The sequence below is a fragment of the Erpetoichthys calabaricus genome, chromosome 2 (genome assembly GCF_900747795.2).
Source record: "Erpetoichthys calabaricus chromosome 2, fErpCal1.3, whole genome shotgun sequence".
In the NCBI taxonomy this organism is placed as follows: domain Eukaryota; kingdom Metazoa; phylum Chordata; class Cladistia; order Polypteriformes; family Polypteridae; genus Erpetoichthys; species Erpetoichthys calabaricus.
The window spans coordinates 106,156,279-106,177,259 of record NC_041395.2 but is presented as its reverse complement, the minus strand read 5'-3'; the positions used below and the strand labels follow the sequence as shown (position 1 = coordinate 106,177,259).

The 20,981-nt window shown below is 39.2% G+C and overlaps 1 protein-coding gene across 2 annotated transcripts in view; it reads left to right on the top strand.

The window, feature by feature from the left end:
* arl14ep (ADP-ribosylation factor-like 14 effector protein) overlaps nt 1-12,946 on the top strand; it is a 53,071-nt gene extending 40,125 nt beyond the window's left edge. For both annotated transcript variants that reach the window (XM_051923197.1, XM_028794236.2), the window contains exons 2-4: nt 2,176-2,704; nt 11,391-11,518; nt 12,368-12,946. In XM_051923197.1, the coding sequence (XP_051779157.1) occupies nt 2,270-2,704; nt 11,391-11,518; nt 12,368-12,596 (792 nt within the window). In that variant the 5' untranslated portion in view covers nt 2,176-2,269 and the 3' untranslated portion in view covers nt 12,597-12,946. The remainder of the gene's footprint in view (nt 1-2,175; nt 2,705-11,390; nt 11,519-12,367) is intronic.
* Nucleotides 12,947-20,981: the final 8,035 nt, after the last annotated feature.

The following is a 20,981-nucleotide window of genomic DNA, read 5'->3' as shown; positions in this document are numbered from 1 at the left end:
TAAGCTAGCAAAGCCTTGCATTTATATGCTCAAGTGAGCCTCCAAACAACGTTTTGGCTAAACATATTTAGTCACTAACTATGTAGATTGTTAGCTGTTAACATTTCTCAAACTTGATGATGTTTTTTCTCAAGGAGCACATTGAGGAAACAGTTTGAAATTGACAACCATCATTTTATGCTCATGTCTTTAGTTGTGTCTGTCTTCCAAAAACTAAGGTTGTACCATATTGCCAGACTGAATACTCTCAAATTACAGGATCTGAGTGAGCGAGACAGAGTTTAAGTCTGTAGGAAATCAGTGAGGTTGTGGAGCTTTAAATGTTGAGCGGTATTTAGTATTGTATTCTGTAGTTAACCGGGAGCCAGTGAAGTTGAGAGAGAATAGGTGTAATATGTTCAGTGGATTTAGAACAGCAGGATATTATCCTGGCAGCAGAATTTTGAAGAAGTTGTAAGCGATGGATGAGTTTTTGTGGCATGCCAGATAGAATAGCATTACAGTAATCTATACATGAGGTGACTCGGGCATTAACCAATACTTCAGTACTGTGTTGCGTAAGAACAGGACAAAGTCTGGAAATGTTTTGAAGATAGAAGAAGGCAGTCCTCGAAATGTTACTTATATGGGAGGAATTATTTAATAATAATAATTATGATTATTTAATAATTGCTATTATTAGTGTATAAATTGATTTAAATAATTGCATTTAAACGATTCGCCAAAATCTGTTGTATGTAAACGATACTGTTTTAAACATTGTGTTTTCATCAGAAAACCCAGTTTCCACGTCTACCTGTATTAGTTTAAATCGCACTTTTGCCACTCGCAATAAGGCTGACGCGCTTACGTATCGTGTCGACTGGGAAACACAGTAAATGCGCCGTCTATATATGTGTATGTATTTAAACTTGAGGTAGTGGTGACTACTGACAGTGCCAGCAGTCAGCTACTCTACAGTGCCAGCGGTCAGTGTTCTCCAATCCACAGTACCAGCAGCTACTCCACTGCACAGTGCCACCAGTCAGTGTGCTCTAGTCCACTGTGCCAGCACTGTGTGGCAGCTGTCAGTGTGGCTTATTTGAATCACATTAAGGTAATTCAGTGTTAAAAGTAAGTTCAATTATGATTCCTAACAGCAAACAAGTTCTAGCTAACAACATACCCATAGAAAAACAAAAACGAGACTGCATAGATAAAAACAATGAATGAAGGCGCCTACAACGCGCTTCTGAAACACCAGAACCAAAGGAGTCACGGCTCCAAAAAGAAACCGCTTTAGTACAAATATATTTATTTAATTAAATGAAAACTTTCCCAGGACGCTCCCACCCTCCGTGATTTTTCATCCCTACGAAGATTGGAGGGAACAGAAAGTAATTGCCATTCTTGGATTTGCGATTCATTATAGAATCGGGGGTTTACTGGTATGGACATAATTCCACAAGTAATATTTCTCATATAGTCATCCCATATGCAGAGTGTGTGTTGTAGCAGAGTAATGTTTTCTTTTAAGAAATATATAAAATCTGCAAAATGCCAAAAAAAGAAAAACAGCGGTGCAGAAAGTTGTAACCCAAAAGATATAATCTTGAGCCCTTTTTGTCTATCTCAAGTTTTATTATTGGAGGATCTAAACAGGCTGCTTCTGTCTAAACACCTATGCTATTGCTATACTAGACAAATGTTTTGGAGGATGAAAGCAGGAACACCAAAAAAAAATTTTTCGTCGTTCCCAAGTTTGTTTTTCTTTTTTCCTGCCTTATTGATTTAAATTTGCTGTCCTTTCATGTTATTTAAATGACAAAATTAGATTAAGTGGGTTTGAGAATGTTCTGTTAAATTTATATCTACTTCATGTGGGGGAAAAAGAAAACACTCTGTGGTGTACAGGATTCTTTTTAACCCCCTTTACTGGCATATTTAGTAAATGATGCAGTGATTATATTTGTAGTATTTTTTTTTTTTTTTTTTTTTTTGATTGGATTATTATTGAGTCTGTCTATACTATAATTAAAAATGGATTATTCTGACAAAAAAGGTTAGTCATTTAATGCATTTCCCATGCATACTACAAGTAGAATTCTTTTCTTCAAAGATATAACTAAAGCAATTGTATGTCGAGACATACAATTTACTTTAAGATATCTGATTGCCTTTAATGCTTTCCCTTAGGACTCTTCATAAGACCATCATACTCAAAAGAGGAAAATAAAGTTAGACAGTGACAAAGGTCCCAACTAGGAAGTAAGACCAGTACTGACCAGCCATGAATGACTCCAAGCACTGCACAGTGGGAGTGCAGCTGCAAACCACCTATGACTGTCACAGGACTACCTATATTCGCCAGATTGGCTTGAAAACATTGCGGGACCTCTCTGCCAATGATATGCTGCTTTTGCAGCTGCGAACAGGGATCATGAGCCTCACTGGAGAGGACACTGTGTGTTTTCACCATGAGAAGGTCTACATTGACCGTTACGAGGACATGCAAAGAATCTGCTGCGATCCCTTCAACATGCACAAGAAAGGCATTAAGAGAAATCTCCACATTATCGATGTTGATGAAGCTATGCTCCTCAGCGACAAGTTCTCACAGCAGTTTGTACCTGGCTGGAAACTGTGTTACCGTTGTGCGCGGCTGGTATTTGGCTCCATTGATCTTGACTACGAGGCAAGGAAAACAAAACGACTGAATAGTGAAGTATGTATATGGGATAGTTGCATATGGCTATTTTGGTGGGGGGAGGGGGTTGCGGTGTCAATCTAGTGAGGTTGATGTTCTTAAGTTAATTTTAGTTTTAACGACTGTCTTAAAATTGCCTTGTATTATTTTTTAAATAACTCCATGTTCTTCAGTTGTTGCTTAAAAATAATCCTATATCAATGTAGTTACAGCCTAGAGCAGTAGTCCTTAGCCTGTTGGGTATGCATGCGTTTGCCAGGAGGTCAGAGAAGAGTCTGCTTGCATACCTCCATTGTGAAGGCACTTCCGTTCTGATTACAGAAGTGACCATTTGTTGTATGTGGAACTTGGTTTATTCATTATGATGGGTTGTTTGGTCTCATTTGTTTTCCTGACCAGTTCAAATAGATACTAAGTTTTTTTTTTTTTTGCTTTTATTGTTTAGTTAGAAAATAATCCAGCTGTCTCTGGTATGCAAGGGAACTAAAAAAAATGGGTATGGTATATAAACCTTAAAAGGACCATATATTATATGGTGGCCAAACCTCAGCCTCCTCATTCAGCTGCTCTTCAATTCCATCACTCCTCCTCACAGTGCTCCTGCTACAAGACTCCAATCCTCTTTCCCACCCAGCCTCTCTTTACTCTTTTGTGTTTACCTCCTTTGTCAATTCAATGCTGACATGGGGTCTAAGCAAACAAATCGCTCTGCCCTCATCTCCTTGAACTTATCCCTGACCGGAACAAGATGTTCCATGACCCATGTGGCCAAGGTCAGTAGACTTTTGCTAAAGACAGCTTCTTAAGAGGTAAGTGCTCTCTTTCTCACTACATCGTTTTTAGAATAGTTTTAGAAATTGTCAGGTTAATGCAGGAAAATATGCAATGAGGAAAGATTAATTTTAACAATTACTAAAAATGTCTTAAATTTTATTGTTTACTGCTATTCAGTTCGTGAAAGCTATTATATTAGACAGTCGGTGATGTTTGGTAATCTTCATCCATCTTCAGTAAGTACAAGAACAGGGCTCAGCCTTTCACATTGACTTGAAAAAATTGAGATATTTGGATCTTCCCCCTCCCCCAAGTGAAATTGTATGTAACTTGAGTTATTTTTCTTCTGATTTCATTAAATAAAAATACTGTGCGTACATATAGACACACACCCACACTACTATTAGTACAACCTGATGCCAAATGGGTTTATGGAAATATCTCATTTAATTATACCTAGTAAGAGTTCAGTATTTAACTTTTTTTAAGATCGAAAAATGGTGACATTTATTTATTATCTGTATTTGCTTTGTCAAAGTTCAAAGTCTTGATACAAACCTGTCTTAGCCACGCAACACACAAGGCATAAACCACCTGCAGTTTAAGTGTCAGTCCAAAGAAGGACACACTCAATCCCACGGTTGCTTCAGTTCTACAAGCTTAAAATTGTTGGTAGTGAACCTAACATAAGTATGTTTAGGATGTGGGAAGGAAAGCCCATGTAGACATGGAGAGAATATGTAAACTCCACACAATCTTCATATACCTGTGCAAATATGAAAACTAAAGTCTTAAAATTGATCAGATATGTCCTTTTTCAAACCAAGAATGTTCTTGAGTATTGATTCATATGTTGAGACCAAAAGCTTTTTGTAAAGTGGTGCATCCATGTTGTTCTTGGAAACACAAATATACATACTGTATACATGCGTTTTTTCTGAGACTTCCATTTTAAAAGAAGCCCATCTGTGCTCTTCACTTCATTGCCTATCTCCTTCTGTGGCAACCTTTTCACCTGGGTTGGTGATTTCATACAGCTTGTGAATTCTGCAGTTGCCAGAGTTAATGAAACACTTTAAGGTTAGGTTTTTTCTAAGAATTTACACAAATATGTTGTCATTGTAAACCAGCGATATATACGACTATGAAGAAGTAGAAAGTCACTTTCAGATGCTTTCTTGATTTCATGCTCTTTTACTTAATTACATAAAAATTCTACCTGTGGTAGTAACTGTGAACAGGCAAGTGTATAGAAGTGTACATTTACCTCATGGAAAAAAAGAGAATACTCTGGTAATTTAGATATATTCGACCTTATCACCAGACTTATCTTTAGAGACTTGCATCATGATACTGTGCAGTCATGGCCGAAATTATCGGCACCCCTGGAGTTTTCCCAGAAAATGCACCATTTCTCCCAGAAAATTATTGCAATTACAAATGTTTTTGTATATACATGTTTATTTCCTTTATGTGCATTGGAACAACACAAAAAAAGAGAGAGAAAAAGCCAAATCTGACATCCTGTCACACAGAACTCCAAAAATGGGCCGGACAAAATTATTGGCACCCTTTCAAAATTGTGGGTAAATCGTTTTATTTCAAGCATATGATGCTCGTTTGAACTCGCTTGTGGCAAGAAACAGGTGCTGGCAATATAGCAATCACACCTGAAGCCAGTTAAAATGGAGAAAAGTTGACTCAACCTTTCTGTTGTGTGTCTGAGTGTGCCACACTAAGCATGGAGAACAGAAAGAAGAGCAGAGAATTGTCTGAGGACTTGAGAACAAAAATTGTGGGAAAAATATCAACAATCTCAAGGCTACAAGTCCATCTCCAGAGATCTTCATGTTCCTTTGTCCACTGTGTGCAACATAATCAAGAAGGTCACAACACATGGCACTGTAGCTAATCTCCCTGGATGTGGACGGAAGAGAAAAATTGATAAAAAAACTGCAATGAAGGATAGTCCGAATGGTGGATAAACAACCCCAATGAACTTCAAAACACATTCAAGCTGTTCTGCAGACTCAGGGTGCAACAGTGTCAGCTCGAACTATCCGTCGACATCTGAATGAAATGAAACGCTATGGCAGGAGAGCCAGGAGGACCCCACTGCTGACACAGAAACATAAAAAAGCCAGACTGGAGTTTGCCAAAATGTACTTGAGGAAGCCAAAATCCTTCTGGCCGAACGTCTTGTGGACAGATGAGACCATGGTAGAGCTTTTTGGTAAAGCTCATCATTCTACTATTTGCAGAAAACGGAATGAGACCTACGAAGAAAAGAACACAGTACCTACAGTCAAACATGGTGGAGGTTCTAAGATGTTTTGGGGATGTTTTGCTGCCTCTGGCACTGCCTTGACTGTGTCAATGATCATGAAATCTGAAGACTACCAAAAGATATTGGGGCGCAATGTAGGGCCCAGTGTCAGAAAGCTGGGTCTGCGTCAGAGGTCACGGGAGTTCCAGCAAGACAATGACCCCAAACATACCTCTAAAAGCACTCAGAAATGGTTTGAAGACAAAGCGCTGGAGAGTTCTGAAGTGGCCAGCAATGAGTCCGGATCTAAATCTGATTGAACACTTGTGGAGAGATCTCAAAATTGCTGTTGGGAGAAGGCACCCTTCAAATCTGAGAAACCTTGAGCAGTTTGCAAAAGAAGAGTGGTCGGAAATTCCAGTTGAGCAGTGTATCAAACTTGTTAATGGTTATAGGAAGCGCTTGATTTCAGTTATTTTTTCCAAAGGGCGTGCAACCAAATATTAAGTAGAGGGTGCCAATAATTTTGTCCAGCCCAGTTTTTGAGTTTTGTGTGAAATGATGTCAGATTTGGCTTTTTTTCTGTGTTTTTTTTTGTGGTGTTCCAATGCACATAAAGGAAATAAACATGTGTAATTGCAACAATTTTCTGGGAGAAATGGTGCATTTTCAAGGAAAATTCCAGGGGTGCCGATAATTTCGGCCATGACTGTGTATAAGGGTGCCAATCTTCTACTAGTTAAACAGTACCCATCAAAAGTATTGGAACAGCAAGGACAAACTCACAAAAGATTAATATGAATATTTACATCTAGATATGTTAAACAACTAAACCACCCAATTTTTAAGGTGAGAATAAGTAGAACATGACAAAGTGACAGGTGTTTCTTGTGACCCAGGTATTTCATATAAGATTGTTTAATCATTAAGGTGCACTGGATATCTGCACCCAGTTTAAGCTTTGTCTTTCACTTGTGAAGACTGCATTTGTAGTTAAGAAGCATAGACCAACATGAAGACCAGAGAGATGTCTAAGGGAGAAAAGCATGCCATTCTGAAGCTCAGAAAAGGGGGGAAATCCTTCAGAGGTATTTAAGAAACATTGGACATAGCCAGTACCACAATTTGGAATGTCCTGAAAAAGTGTACCGAGTGTACTGAGCAACAGGCATCAAACTGTTCGTCCACTTTTTAAAGGAGACTTGGAGAAAAAACAATATAGAAGCCATACTTCAAAATGCAAACCAATAATCAGCATTAAAAATTGTAAAGCCAGATTGGAATTTGCAAAACTTTTATGGACTGATGAGACAAAGATTAACCTCTACCAAAGTGATAGAAAAGCCAAATTATGGAGAAAGAAGGGATCTGATCCTAAATATACAAGCTCATCTGTGAAGCACGGTCGAGGTTGTGGCATGGCCTGGGTTTGCATGGCTGCTTCTAAAACAGGCTCCATCATTTTTATTGATGATGTAACTCATGATGGTATTAGCAGAAGTTCAGAAACCTATTGTCTGCCAATTTATGGAGAAGTACATCCAAACTAATTGTCAGGAACTTTATTATGCAGTAAGACAATGATCTAAAACCCACTGCCACCTCAACAAAGGACTCCTTCAGGAGGAAAACATGGAGGGTTTTGGATGGCCAACTCCATCACCAGATCATTAACCCTTTTGAACTTGAATTTCACCTGCTGAAGAGAAGACTGAAGGAAGAAATCCTGCAAAACGGACAACTACAAGATGCTGTAGTAAAAGGCTGGAAAGGCATAAACCAAGGAAGAAACAAACAATCTGGTGGAGTCTGTGGATTGTAGGCTTGGTGCAGTTATTACGAGCAAGGGCTATGCAACCAAATATTAAGCATTTTTAAATTTCATTTAGTTGAAAACATTGTTACAATATATTTGCTCACTTAAACTGGGTGGTTTGTTCTGTGTTTAACATATCTAGATGTAAATATAAGGGAATGAAAGCTGAATCCGTTTTCTCTTTGATCTCTCTCTGATCTTTTGATCTCGCACACGTCTTCAGTCCACAGCAAAAACAAATTAATTGGCCTTACTGTTCCGATACTTTTGGACAGTATATCTGTTTTATCAGATGTATTTGTTTTTTATTTACTTGAGTAATGTTTTTCTTTTCTTGTAACTTTCTTGTTGACATCAGTGTGCCATATTACAAAACCTTGTAAAGTACTTTGAGATGCATTCTTATTTGGTAAGTTGGTAAGAGCTGCGTGAAACAAGTTATTCTATCAGTGAAGGGAAACTTTTGTAATCTCCCCTTGCCCAAGATTATTGGGGGGGTTTATTGGTATTTATTTCATAAGTTACAATTTGATGATTTGTTTACTTTTTCCGTACTTGTATTGAAATATGCCCTGTAACAATTCTAAACAGGCTGGAAGAAATCTTTCATATGAAAGTGTCTGCAGTCTTGCAACAACTGCGCTTTTAGGTGTTTTTTGTGTTTAAAATGTTTTGGTACCTGTGCTATGCCAGTCATACCTACTGTTTTAATATGAGTAACTTAATTTTTTCTTTCACATTTGATTTTTGTGATAACCAATTTATGTTTAGAGTTTCTCCTTGGCTGCTATTAAGTAGCTAAAACCACTTTGCTTCCTGAAGCTACAAGAAAATTGGGAGGGTAGAAAAATCCATAGAAGTTGCTCAGTGGCTTGTCTTGGTTGCTACAGATCTAAATGGGCGTACCAGTCTAATACACAGTACTCGTGTTCTACTGTAAACTTAATCTCTAGTCTGAGTTTTAAATCTGCCTTCATGCTTCATTAATCTGTGAGTCGAGACTTGTCTGTTGCAGTTACATTATATTGACACTGTTTTCTACTGGATCTTCAGGAAGCTTCTCCATTATCATTATTTGCATTTATATTTCTAAAAAAGTAAGTACTGGATTTTCTATAAAACTGACTAGTTTATTTGTACTGTTAGTCTGAGTGTTAGCCACTGTTTAATCATATCACATTGGAATTTCCCTACTTGCGAAGTAACAAAGCTTTAGCTGTTTATACCTTTTTATTTCAAACTATTTATCCAAAAGCAGCAGCAAATTGTAAAATACCCATTTTAGGACATCTGTTTTTTTTTCCTTAACTTGTGATCAAGCATTAGTATTACTCCATGTTGTGTCCTTTATCACTGTTCACTAGACACTTCTCAGTTGTTCCACATTATCTGTAACTTATCCTGCTCACTAATAGTTTTTCACTCAATATACCACTCCGTCACCTTTCACTAATTGTGCATCACTCGTGCACAATTGAAATGTATACCCAAGATTAGACAGATATACTATATTAATCCCCAAAGGGAAATTCACATACTGATAAAAACAATATTTATTAAAGAGCAATAAAAACGCAGTGAAAGTTTAAAAAAAAAAAAAAATGCAAGTTGGAGAGTGCAAGGCAGGTATAATAGACAATAATCTTGTATAGTGTTAATGTTTACCCCCCCCAGGTGGAATTGAAGAGTCGCATAGTGTGGAGGAGGAACAATCTCCTCAGTCTGTCAGTGGAGCAGGACAGTGACCGCAGTCTTTCGCTGAAGCTGCTCCTCTGTCTGGGGATGATACTGTTCAGTGGATGCAGTGGATTCTCCATGATTGACATGAGTCTGCTCAGCGCAGATTATTGGTTTATTCAAATATTTCTTTAGTTTAAAAAAAAAAACAAAAAAAAAAACTGGCACAGTAGCCACAACAGATATTGGTCAGAACAGAGTCAAGTTTTATTGGCTTTATAATTTTAAGTTCTCTGGAAGTGAAAATGCTTTGCAAATGAATGCATTATGCAGTATCATCTATATCTGTATACATCTTTCCTGTGAACCTGACTTTATTTGATTTTACACAGTATTTCTTTAATTGAATAATTTTTTATAATTAACCCAAATGGGGAAGGGTGGTGCAGTGGTTGGCCTGCTGCAACCCATTGGTCCATTAGACAGTGTTCAAATGCCATTCCAGTTACTATCTGTGTGAAGGATGACATTTTCTATCCAAGATAGTAGGTGCATTTCTGTTTTCCTCTTACAACCCAAATATGTGTTGGTTAATTTTTGTCCTTTTGAAACTTTAGAAGATTGGAGTGCTGTTGATTTACCACAGGATTTTCTATAGACCTAGTCCCTGGTGAGGACTGTGAAAGAGCACAAACTCACACTGCATATTCCAGGCCTGTGTAGAGGCTCTATTTAGCATATGTGAATTCTACCTCAATATAAAGACTTCAGTAAATTTAATTAAACCCTAAATGATTTGAAAACCAGTTTGTGGGAATTCAAAAGTATTTATTATAAAAATACACTATATTCTTGCTTAGATCTATAATAAAGCAATTAACTATAAACATGTATAGGGGGGTAAAAGATACAGAATATATCCATTTGACTGGAGGGTGTGTGTGTGTGTGTGTGTGTGTGTGTGTGTGTGTGTGTGTGTGTGTGTTACTGAATAAACAAATGATATGTGCATGTAGTTCACTTACATCCCCACCCTGCCATCATACCCAGTACATAAGTGTTTGGTTTTGTTACAAAAAATGAAAACTGAAAACAATCAATACATAGTAGTGTTATATCAATGTATGATAATGGTTGGCAAATGGTGATTTCCTAAAGTGCACACTGTACCATTAATTTTTAAACCTGCATTCTCTCCTAGTCCCCTAAACAGGCAATACAACCAGTTGTAGTTATGGTGTTCTTTGAGGTTTCTTGATGTGCTTTACGAAGTTTGATGTGAGAGGAAACCTGTCAGTCTGTGAAGCTAGTTTGGTTTGGAATTCCTTTTAAAATTAAAACCTGAATTATTCCAGTCTGTACATTTTTGAATATGTGCTTTTAAAGTTGATAAATTGTAAGTTTTTTGAATTATGCATAAATAATACCCAGATCATTCTTTAGGTGAGCATGATCTATCTGCTAGTTTCAAAACTGGCACAATTCTTGGAGCCCCAGTACTCTACCTAAAAGCATCAAGGTTCAGTATATTGCAAGCTGGACCTCTGTTGCAAGGTGTACTGTATATTGTTTTAAGTTCATTCTGCAGCCTTTCTTTAATAACGGTTAATTTTTTTTTTAATTACTTGAGTGAGTTGAGCTACTTACTGTGCTGAAAATGTGTAGCTCAATTTACAACTTTGAGCATTAATTACATTGATCTCTGTAGTTGATTATGCTAAGTTAATCAGTACTGATGCCATAGAAGAGAAGGGGCATAATTGACCCGAGTATAAATGGGTTTTGATTGTGTCGACCTTCTAAGTAACAAAAGAAGTAGTAAATGGGATACATTTGTATTACCTATGCTTGGAAAAACTTTAAAATTGATTAATTTATGAAATGGTTTGAAAGGTAAAAATCAGCAACAAATGTTTTGGTTATGTACCACATTTCTGTTTGAAAATGCTGTCAGGCCATTACAGTCTAAAGTGGAAAATGAGACTGCTTACAAAAACTGTTGACAGGCTTTACTACCATTTTCATAGTTGACTGTATTGACAGAAATATTTCTTAATTGCCTTTTTATATTCGCTTGTTTTATTTTCTCAGATTTTTGTAATGGTGTGTTGTTACTAGGTTTATAGCACTGTTCTGTTTTTAAACATTTTTCCTCTCTCTCTTTCTTTAAGGGACGAACAGCAAAAGCCTTAAAGTCTCTCCAGTTTGCAAATCCTGGACGCCAGACTGAGTTTGCTCCTGAATCCTGTAGACGAGACAAGAGAAGGCAGCAGCCCAAAGCCTCTAGCAATGCAGACAGGTAAAGCTAAACCCACCTGAAAAAAAGAACAAGTGTTAACCTTAAATTTTAAAATTTTATATTAAGAGGAAAGGCTGATTAAGTTCTCTCCAACATTCAACTTTTGTGTTTACTCTTAACTACTGTACATGAAGATGTTAATTAACAATGTAACTAAAAAAAATAAAAGCAGTTTTGAATAAAAATCATTGGTTGTTTAACAGAAAGAATGGACAAAATAAGTTAAACTTTGATTCTTTGTGGTATTTCTGACCTTGATCTAGACACCTGACCATTAATCCCTAGGATTTGTATGATTTAGACCTCACTTAATATGGTTGTATCCGATGTATTTGATGTATATATGTATGCATGGAAAAAGCTATTAAAGTTGCTGAATCTGTGCTAAAATTTTGACATTGGTTATCAATACCAGCTTTCGAACTTCTGTACCGGCACCTAAATGGTTCAGAAGCAAATAACAGATCACTTCTGCCTCCCTGGTGCATCGTGTTGTGCTAGGTACCACTTCCCTCTTGATAGCCATTAAATTCCAATCCTGTCAATACATATGATTTTGTTTTGTGAAGATTACTTCCGATACCAAAAATCCCCAAATGCTTGTATTGTTCCAATTTTTAAAATGTGTGGGGTATGGTTTTTTTTAGTTGTATCTTTTGATGCTTTGTCAGGACAATACAAAAAACAGTTCTTTGGTTTAAAGGATGCAAATCACAGGCCATCTTTACTTCCTCTTTGCATATTGGTTTTACAAACTGTGTTCTGTCATGATAGATGTATGATTTTAATGAATTCAATCGTATTTTAGTCTGAAGATGATAAAGGAGTTTGATGTATGTTTTTCTACAGACAGACAATTAACTCGAAGAGCAAAGTATATGACAGCACAGGACTACTGATTACAAGTGGTCTTGATCTCTGTGACTGCTTAGATGAAGACTGCCTTGGCTGCTTTTATCCCTGTCCACAGTGTAAATCCCGGAAATGTGGTGTGGAATGCCGATGTGACCGCAAGTGGCTATATGAGCAAGTGGAGATTGAGGGTGGTGAAATTATTCGAAATAAACATGTGAACTAAGTTAAGTGCCTGTCTTCTACCTGACACCTGCATCTCTGACTGCTTCTGCTGCTCCGATTAAAAAAAAAAATGGTTGTCACACTTTTGTATTTGCTTTTTAACTGTTCTTTAACCCTTTGTGTTCAACACCTGAAGCTCAACTATTTTAAATTTAGTTTTCAGATTGACTTTTTAAGTTTTCCATACCCCATTGTTTGGAGTGATATAGCTGGAAAGTTTTATTTTTGCCATTTGGATGTACATACTATTTGAGATCTAGCCCCAAATGTTAATTTATTCCATGTTTTTGAATTGCAAATGTGAAGTATTTATGTAATCTGGGAATATAAATAAAGGTAATTTTTGTATGTTGTTTTATGTGTGTCACTACATGAATTCTGCAGTGGAAACATTACATGTAATTGTATTCATTTGTGCAATTCTAGAAAGATTTTGAGAAAGGTGCCTTGAGTTGTGGGGTGTTTTTGTAATTTAGGCAAGTCCAAGAGTTGTAAGTTATCGGCACTAATCACTGTACCACCATCAAAGACAGTGTTGGATCACTGGCCTAACTGCAGCCTCTGTGGCGGTCCATCTTTTTGTCTTTTTTTTTCCACCCCTGGATGTGTTAGGTAAGTAGTTCCCAAGTTCACTCCTGTGGGACTCCCATGGTTACAGGTTTTTGTCCCAACCATTTCTACAGGTAAGATTGTTTAATTAGCTGTTCTATTTTTTTTCTTATTCTGTATTCAGAAAGTTACAGTAATGTGAAATTTACATTTACAGGTGTAATAAATTTAGAATTTTTTGCCATAGTGCATAACATTTTTTTGATGATGACAACAAATGACAAGCAGAGTAGACACCAGGGCAAGCAAAAATGATTTCTGAAAAGCTGTGGCTCCTTCAGTGTCAAGCTCATTAGAACAGTAACTAGTGAATAACAGCTTAAATGACTACAACACTTGGTAAAGGGGAATGAAAAATCATGAAAATGGAAAATATTGAAACCAATATAAAAATGTATAATCGATCAACCTTAATATTAAAACCACCTGCCTAATATATCTAGACACCACCTTGTGCTGCCAAGACAGCTCTGACCCATCAAGGCATGAATTCCATTAGACCACTGAATATGTTGTATAGTATCTGGCACCAAGGCATTAGCCACAGATTGTTTTAAGTCCTGTAAGTTGCAAGGTGGGGCCTCCATTGATCAAACTTATTTTTCCAGCACATCCCACAGATGGGGAATTTGGAGACCAAATCAACACTGTAGCTGCGTTTTCCCAAAGTTCAACAGCTCTAACTCAAAAAATGGGATTCAAGAAAGGCATGACGTGCAGAAATGATTCCACAGACAAAATATCTTCGTTTTTTAAGTGTTTAGTTAACTTTCAAAGTAAAGCAGTTCACACAAAAAACAAAAATTAAAATAGCAAAAAAAAGGAAAAATTTATAAGAAGAAAAATTCAATTCTAAGCTTAATCTTTTTTTACATCTTATCGTTACTAATCACTTATAATTTCTGAACCATTTCAAAACGGTCAGAAAACTGTATGCTTATCCCATTTCTAAGTTGAAAATGGGTCTTTCAAGTCCCTGTTTACTGGGACTTGTTCTAAAAACATAGATCTATTATCACACTGTTTCTCAGTTATAGCAAGAAGGTTCTATCTCTTACTAACTTATAGGGGGAAAAGACTATACCATTGTCTATGACTATGGAAGAAATTATATTCAAAGTAAGCAAACATTAATATGAGAGTAACTCAAAACTTTTAACTTTCTAAAATTGGCTCTTACATTTCCGGTCCCTAATTGGCTATGCAGGAGCGGAGACAATTACTATACTTCAATATGAGCCAATTAACTTTATATTAACTATTGCTTTCAAAATCACTAGCAATAACACTGCAAACAAACACTTTAAAAATTTCATATTTCAAACATTGGCTGTTTCTTGAAGCAGGCACAGTTTGTTCACGGGTCTGTCCCGTGTGCTGGTTTTGGTTTCCACTCAAACTCTTCTGACTGCACCTTTGGCATCTGGCATTGTCTTGATACCTTGACCCATTACCCAGGAATTGTGAGGTGTAGCTTTATCTACAATTAAAACATCCCCTGGTTCAAAATTTCTTCTTGGTGCAAGCTATTTTTGACGTTCTTGAAGTATTGGCAAGTACTCTTTTGCCAATCTTTTTTCCAAAATAAATCAGTCATGTATTTAATTTGTTTTCAGCGTCTTCTTGGGTATGGTTCATTTTCTGAAACGAGTTCAGATGGCATTTTAGGTTGTTCTACGCAAAGCATAAGAAGCACAACTGGGTGAAGTAGCAGCACCAAAAAGATGTACTGTCATTTTGAATTCTTCAAGGTCCTTACTTAGATTACCTTCAGGCCACCATAAAAAACATAAGATCAATGTCTTTATCTGGTACTTTAACTTGGTAGAACATTGACTTAATATCTGCCATTAAGGCTACTGGCTCCTTTCTGAATCTTGTAAGGATGCCAATGAGTGTGTTAGTTAGGTCAGGGCCTTTTAATAATTGCTCATTAAGTGAAGTCCCCTGGTAGGTGGCTGTGCAGTCAAAGACCACTCAAATCTTATTTTTCTTTTCTTTGGATGATACACACCATGATGTGGAATGCACCACACTCTGCCTTCATTCCAATTCAGGCGTTCTTTGGGTACCTTGACAGCGTAACCCTTGGAAATAATGTCTTTCATGAAGGCTTTATAGTCTTCGTGGAAACCTGAATTTTTGCTCAGTTTTCTTTTGAGTCCAATAGCACGCTGTTCAGCAATACAGCAGTTATTCAGCATTTTAAATGTTTCATCCTTCAAAGGCAAAATTAAACAATAGTGGCCACCTACCAATGTCGCAGATTCTGAGGCTATATGCATGAACTTGATGTCCTCCTGCGACATTTCTTCTTTTTATTCACAACTGCGCTCTGGAAAATCTGTGTTATACTGTTGCAGCAACATATCTTCAATCTCTGTTATTGACACACAATTCAATGTTTGGGCATCTTACCACTTTGTTTTGCAAGGTCATGTATCTTTTTGTATGGTCCACCAACCACCCATCCAAGTGCAGTCTTCATAGCATGAGGTCCACCTCCTTGACTAGGTATGAATCGTGACTGCTCGAAGATTTCTGGGTAGTTGATTCCTATTAAAAGATCAACTTCAGAGTCAATATGAGTTAGGTGTACCTCTTTAAGATATGCCCACTTATTGATATCTTCTTGTAGTGAAATATTTTCTCTGTTCACTGGAATGAAGACCTGTGTGAAGACTTTTGGCAAATCAATATATTCAACATCATTGAGACCACAGACTTGTAAATCTGATAAGACAGAACATTGGGTTAGCATTTTTGAATCATCGTCATAATTACTCATAGTTTTGAGGAATACTTGTGTTCTTCTTCCTTGAAGACTTAAACTTGTGTTCTTCTTCCTTGAAGACTTAATTGTCTCTGAAGCCTTTCAGTGCAAATTGTTACTGTACCGCCGAGGTGTATAAAGGCGTATGTTTCTACATACCTTTCACTATTGTTAGATTTTACCTCAACAGGAACTACTTGCAGTGCGCATTCTTCTCCTGCCCCAGTAAAGTTACAAGTTCCAGTCTCTGTTTCCTTTTCAGTAGATGTTGCCACACTAGCTGTAGCTTTAGATGTTGCACCGCTGTCTTTTTTTGATGTGCAGGATGTCTGGGTGCTGAAAAGAACATGTGTGACATTTCATTCTTTCTTTACAGTTCTTACCAAGGTGCCCCTGTTTGATACAGCGAAAGCATAAACGTTTAGATTTTAGAAAGTCAATTCTTTATATGGCAGTTCTTTGATTTTACTACATTCAGCAAGAGTATGCTGGCCATTGCAGAATACAAAAGGCTTTTTAAATGCACATGTATCATTAATAGTCTTTTTGACACAGATTTCTTGAGTCCCCTTTTCGGCATTATCGGATATACTTGTGTAGATACTTAATGATTTCTGACCATATTTAAGAGGAGACCTAACATTGTCAGTCTTTTCCTTTTTCTCTTTGCTGCGGTAAATAGGATGCATAAATATCTTAGCCTGTTTATGTAAAAAGATAGTTAAATCGTGAATTTCTATCTCTTTTTTCTTCTTCTTCAATTTCATAAGCTATGTCCCCCCACTTATTTTGTAGAGAATATGGGAGCTTTGAAAGTGTAGTACGAATATTTTCATTGCTATTAAATGCTGCTCGATTTTTTGTTTTAGTCATAGAGTCAATACAGTTATCGAGAAAGGTTGCATAGTCTCCCAAGGCTTCCCCATCTTTTTGTTTTATTTGAGGCCACTTCAATGCTTTACTTATGTATGCGTCTACTACAAAAGCTTGGCTGCCATAGTAACTTTCAAGCTGCTTTCTAGCCTTTTTGTAACCTTCATCTGGTGGCAATAGTGTACAACCATTAATCATTTCCTGAGCTGATCCTCTTGTATATTGAATCAAATAATCTAATTTATCTTGTGGGTCTGCTAGTACGTCACCTACAGTGTGATCGAAGGCTCTAATAAATTTTGCATAAGTCATTGGGTCACCTGAAAATAAAGGGACCTGTCTGTGTGGTACTTCAACACGCGGAGCTGGAGGTGGTGGAGTAGTAGCTATGTTTTGTTGGGTTAACGATTTAGCCATTTCAATGATTGCTTTCTGATATTCGGCTTGATTTTTTTGGCTTTCAGCTTGATTCTGTATGAGCACGTCAACAAGATCTTGTTTGTAAGTCTGCGAACGGGCCCCTGAGGTAATTACTGGTCGTTCCTGCCTTTCTGACTCGAGTTCATCTAACCTTTGTAGGATTCTCTCAAGTGTCGATTGTTCAACACTGCTGTAGAAGATGTTGAAGCTGCAACGGTTTGCTGTTCTGATAAGCCGCATTTCTTTTTGAGAGCGTGTTTTAACTGAGACGAAGTTTGTCGTACCTTTGACTTTGTATGATTGCGTTCTTGCAATTGCATCTCTTCGAATTGATTAACTAGCTGTTCGTCAGATGATCGGGTTAACAAGACTATTTGTATCTTTCAGCCATGCTGCTGTAATGTCAATAAATTTGTTCCAATTCTTGGAGCTTTCTGCGAATATCATTTTTTGTTTCTTAATTGCGCCTTCCTTACTTAGCACTGATATTAGCCTTTTATGTAGCTCCTCTATCTCACTGTGCTTATCACGAAAGATTCCAAGCTTTTGTGCTACTTCTACAAGATTTTCTTTAGAATCTTTAAGGCTGTCGATTTCAGTCATGAGCACAGAAAGCTGATCTTTCCTTCTACTTATATGATCTTTAAGATCTCCAATTACATTCTCTGGCTTTGAATCTGTACTCAAATCACTACTAACTTCACTTGAGTTATGCTTAGACATTGCCATGACAACAGCTCAAAAGACTGACTGCTGGCTTCCCTGACAGCAACTTCGTCACAATCGGGATGTTCCAACAAAGCAGATTACTTCCTTACGGCGAGGCTTCAAAGACTCGGGCAAAAACACAAGCGATAATCCACAATGTCCTTTATAATATCACAGTCTCTTAAAATCTTCTTAAGTTCAGGTACAGCGACCTTGTTTTTATTTGCGACCATGCAGAGATAGAAGGTAAGAGCACAGTACCTCGGAATGACTCAGTTCTTTTTCTTTCGTTGAGTTCTGGAGCAGAAGCGTCCTCTGTCCTCAGATGGTAGATTCCAGTTCAAGTTCAGGGCCTTCAGATGGCAAGTTTTCTGATGAAAATGTAGCTGCGTTTTCCCAAAGTTTCCAAAGTTCAGCAGCTCTAACTCAAAACACGGGATTCAACAAAGGCCTGACGTGCAGAAATGATTCCACAGACAAAATATCTTCGTTTTTTAAGTGTTTAGTTAAGTTTCAAAGTAAAACAGTTCACACAAAAAAGAAAATTAAAATAGCAAAAAAAGGAAAAATTTATAATAAGAAAAATTCAATTCTAAACTTAATCTTGTTACATCTTAAATCGTTACTATTCACTTAAAATTTCTGAACCATTTCAAAACGGTCAGAAAACTGTATGCTTATCCCATTTCTAAGTTGAAAATGGGTCTTTCAAGTCCCTGTTTACTAAACACAACTAGATCTATTATCACACTGTTTCTCAGTTTTAGCTAGAAGGTTCTATCTCTTACTAACTTCCATCCATCCATCTATCCTCTTCCGCTTATCCGAGGTCGGGTCGCGGGGGCAGCAGCTTGAGCAGAGATGCCCAGACTTCCCTCTCCCCAGCCACTTCTTCTAGCTCTTCTGGGAGAATCCCAAGGCGTTCCCAGGCCAGCCGAGAGACATAGTCCCTCCAGCGTGTCCTGGGTCTTCCCCGGAGCCTCCTCCCAGTTGGACGTGCCCGGAACACCTCACCAGGGAGGCGTCCAGGAGGCATCCTGATCAGATGCCCGAGCCACCTCATCTGACTCCTCTCGATGCAGAGGAGCAGCAGCTCTACTCTGAGCCCCTCCCGGATGACTGAGCTTCTCACCCTATCTTTAAGGGAAAGCCCAGACACCCTGCGGAGGAAACTCATTTCAGCCGCTTGTATTCACGATCTCGTTCTTTCGGTCACTACCCATAGGTGAGGGTAGGAACATAGATCGACTGGTAAATTGAGAGCTGAGCCTTGCGGCTCAGCTCCTTTTTCACCACGACAGACCGATGCAGAGCCCGCATTACTGCAGATGCTGCACTGATCCGCCTGTCGATCTCACGCTCCATTCTTCCCTCACTCGTGAACAAGACCCAGAGATACTTGAACTCCTCCACTTGGGGCAGGATCTCGCTACCAACCCTGAGAGGGCACTCCACCCTTTTCCGGCTGAGGGCCATGGTCTCGGATTTGGAGGTGCTGATTCCCATCCCAGCCGCTTTACACTCGGCTGCGAACCGATCCAGAGAGAGTTGAAGATCACAGCCTGATGAAGCAAACAGGACAACATCATCTGCAAAAACAGTGACCCAATCCTGAGTCCACCAAACCGGACCCCCTCAACGCCCTGGCTGCGCCTAGAAATTCTGTCCATAAAAGTTATGAACAGAATCGGTGACAAAGGGCAGCCCTGGCAGAGTCCAACTCTCACTGGAAACGGGTTCGACTTACTGCCGGAAATGCGGACCAAGCTCTGGCACCGATCGTACAGGGACCGAACAGCCCTTATCAGGGGGTCCGGTACCCCATACTCTCGGAGTACCCCCCACAGGATTCCCCAAGGGACACGGTCGAATGCCTTTTCCAAGTCCACAAAACACATGTAGACTGGTTGGGCAAACTCCCATGCACCCTCCAGGACCCTGCTAAGGGTGTAGAGCTGGTCCACTGTTCCGCGACCAGGACGAAAACCTCACTGTTCCTCCTGAATCCGAGGCTCAACTATCCGACGGACCTTCCTCTCCAGGACCCCCAAATAGACTTTTCCAGGGAGGCTGAGGAGTGTGATCCCTCTGTAGTTGGAACACACCCTCCGGTCCCCTTTCTTAAAGAGGGGGACCACCATCCCGGTCTGCCAATACAGAGGCACTGTCCCTGATGTCCATGCGATGTTGCAGAGGTGTGTCAACCAAGACAGTCCTACAACATCCAGAGCCTTGAGGAACTCCGGCCGTATCTCATCCACCCCCGGGGCCCTGCCACCTTTAACCGCCACCTTATCGTGGTGGAGGGGTTTGCGTGTCCCAATGATCCTAGGAGCTCTGTTGTCTGGGGCTTTATGCCCCTGGTAGGGTCACCCAAGGCAAACTGGTCGTAGGTGAGGGATGAGACAAAGAGCGGTTCAAACCTCCTATGATGAATGAAAACTTTGGACGGCGCTTTCCCTTGCCCGGACACGGGTCACCGGGGCCCCCCTCTGGAGCCAGGCCTGGAGGTGGGGCTCGATGGCGAGCGCCTGGTGGCCGAGCCTGCACCCATGGGGCTTGGCCGGGCACAGCCCGAAGAGGCAACATGGGTCCCCCTTCCCATGGGCTCACCACCTATGAGAGGGGCCAAGGAGGTCAGGTGCAGTGTGAGTTGGGTGGTGGCCGAAGGTGGGGACCTTGGCGGTCCGATCCTCGGCTACAGAAGCTGGATCTTGGGACGTGGAATGTCACCTCTCTGAAGGGGAAGGAACCTGAGCTAGTGCGCGAGGTTGAGAGGTTCCAGCTAGATATAGTCGGACTCACCTCGACGCACAGCTTGGACTCTGAAACCAATCTCCTTGAGAGGGGCTGGACTCTCTACCACTCTGGAGTTGCCCCCGGTGAGAGGCGCCGAGCGGGTGTGGGTATACTTATTGCCCCCCGACTTGGAGCCTGTTCATTGGGGTTTACCCCGGTAGACGAGAGGGTAGCCTCCCTCCGCCTCCGGGTGGGGGGACGGGT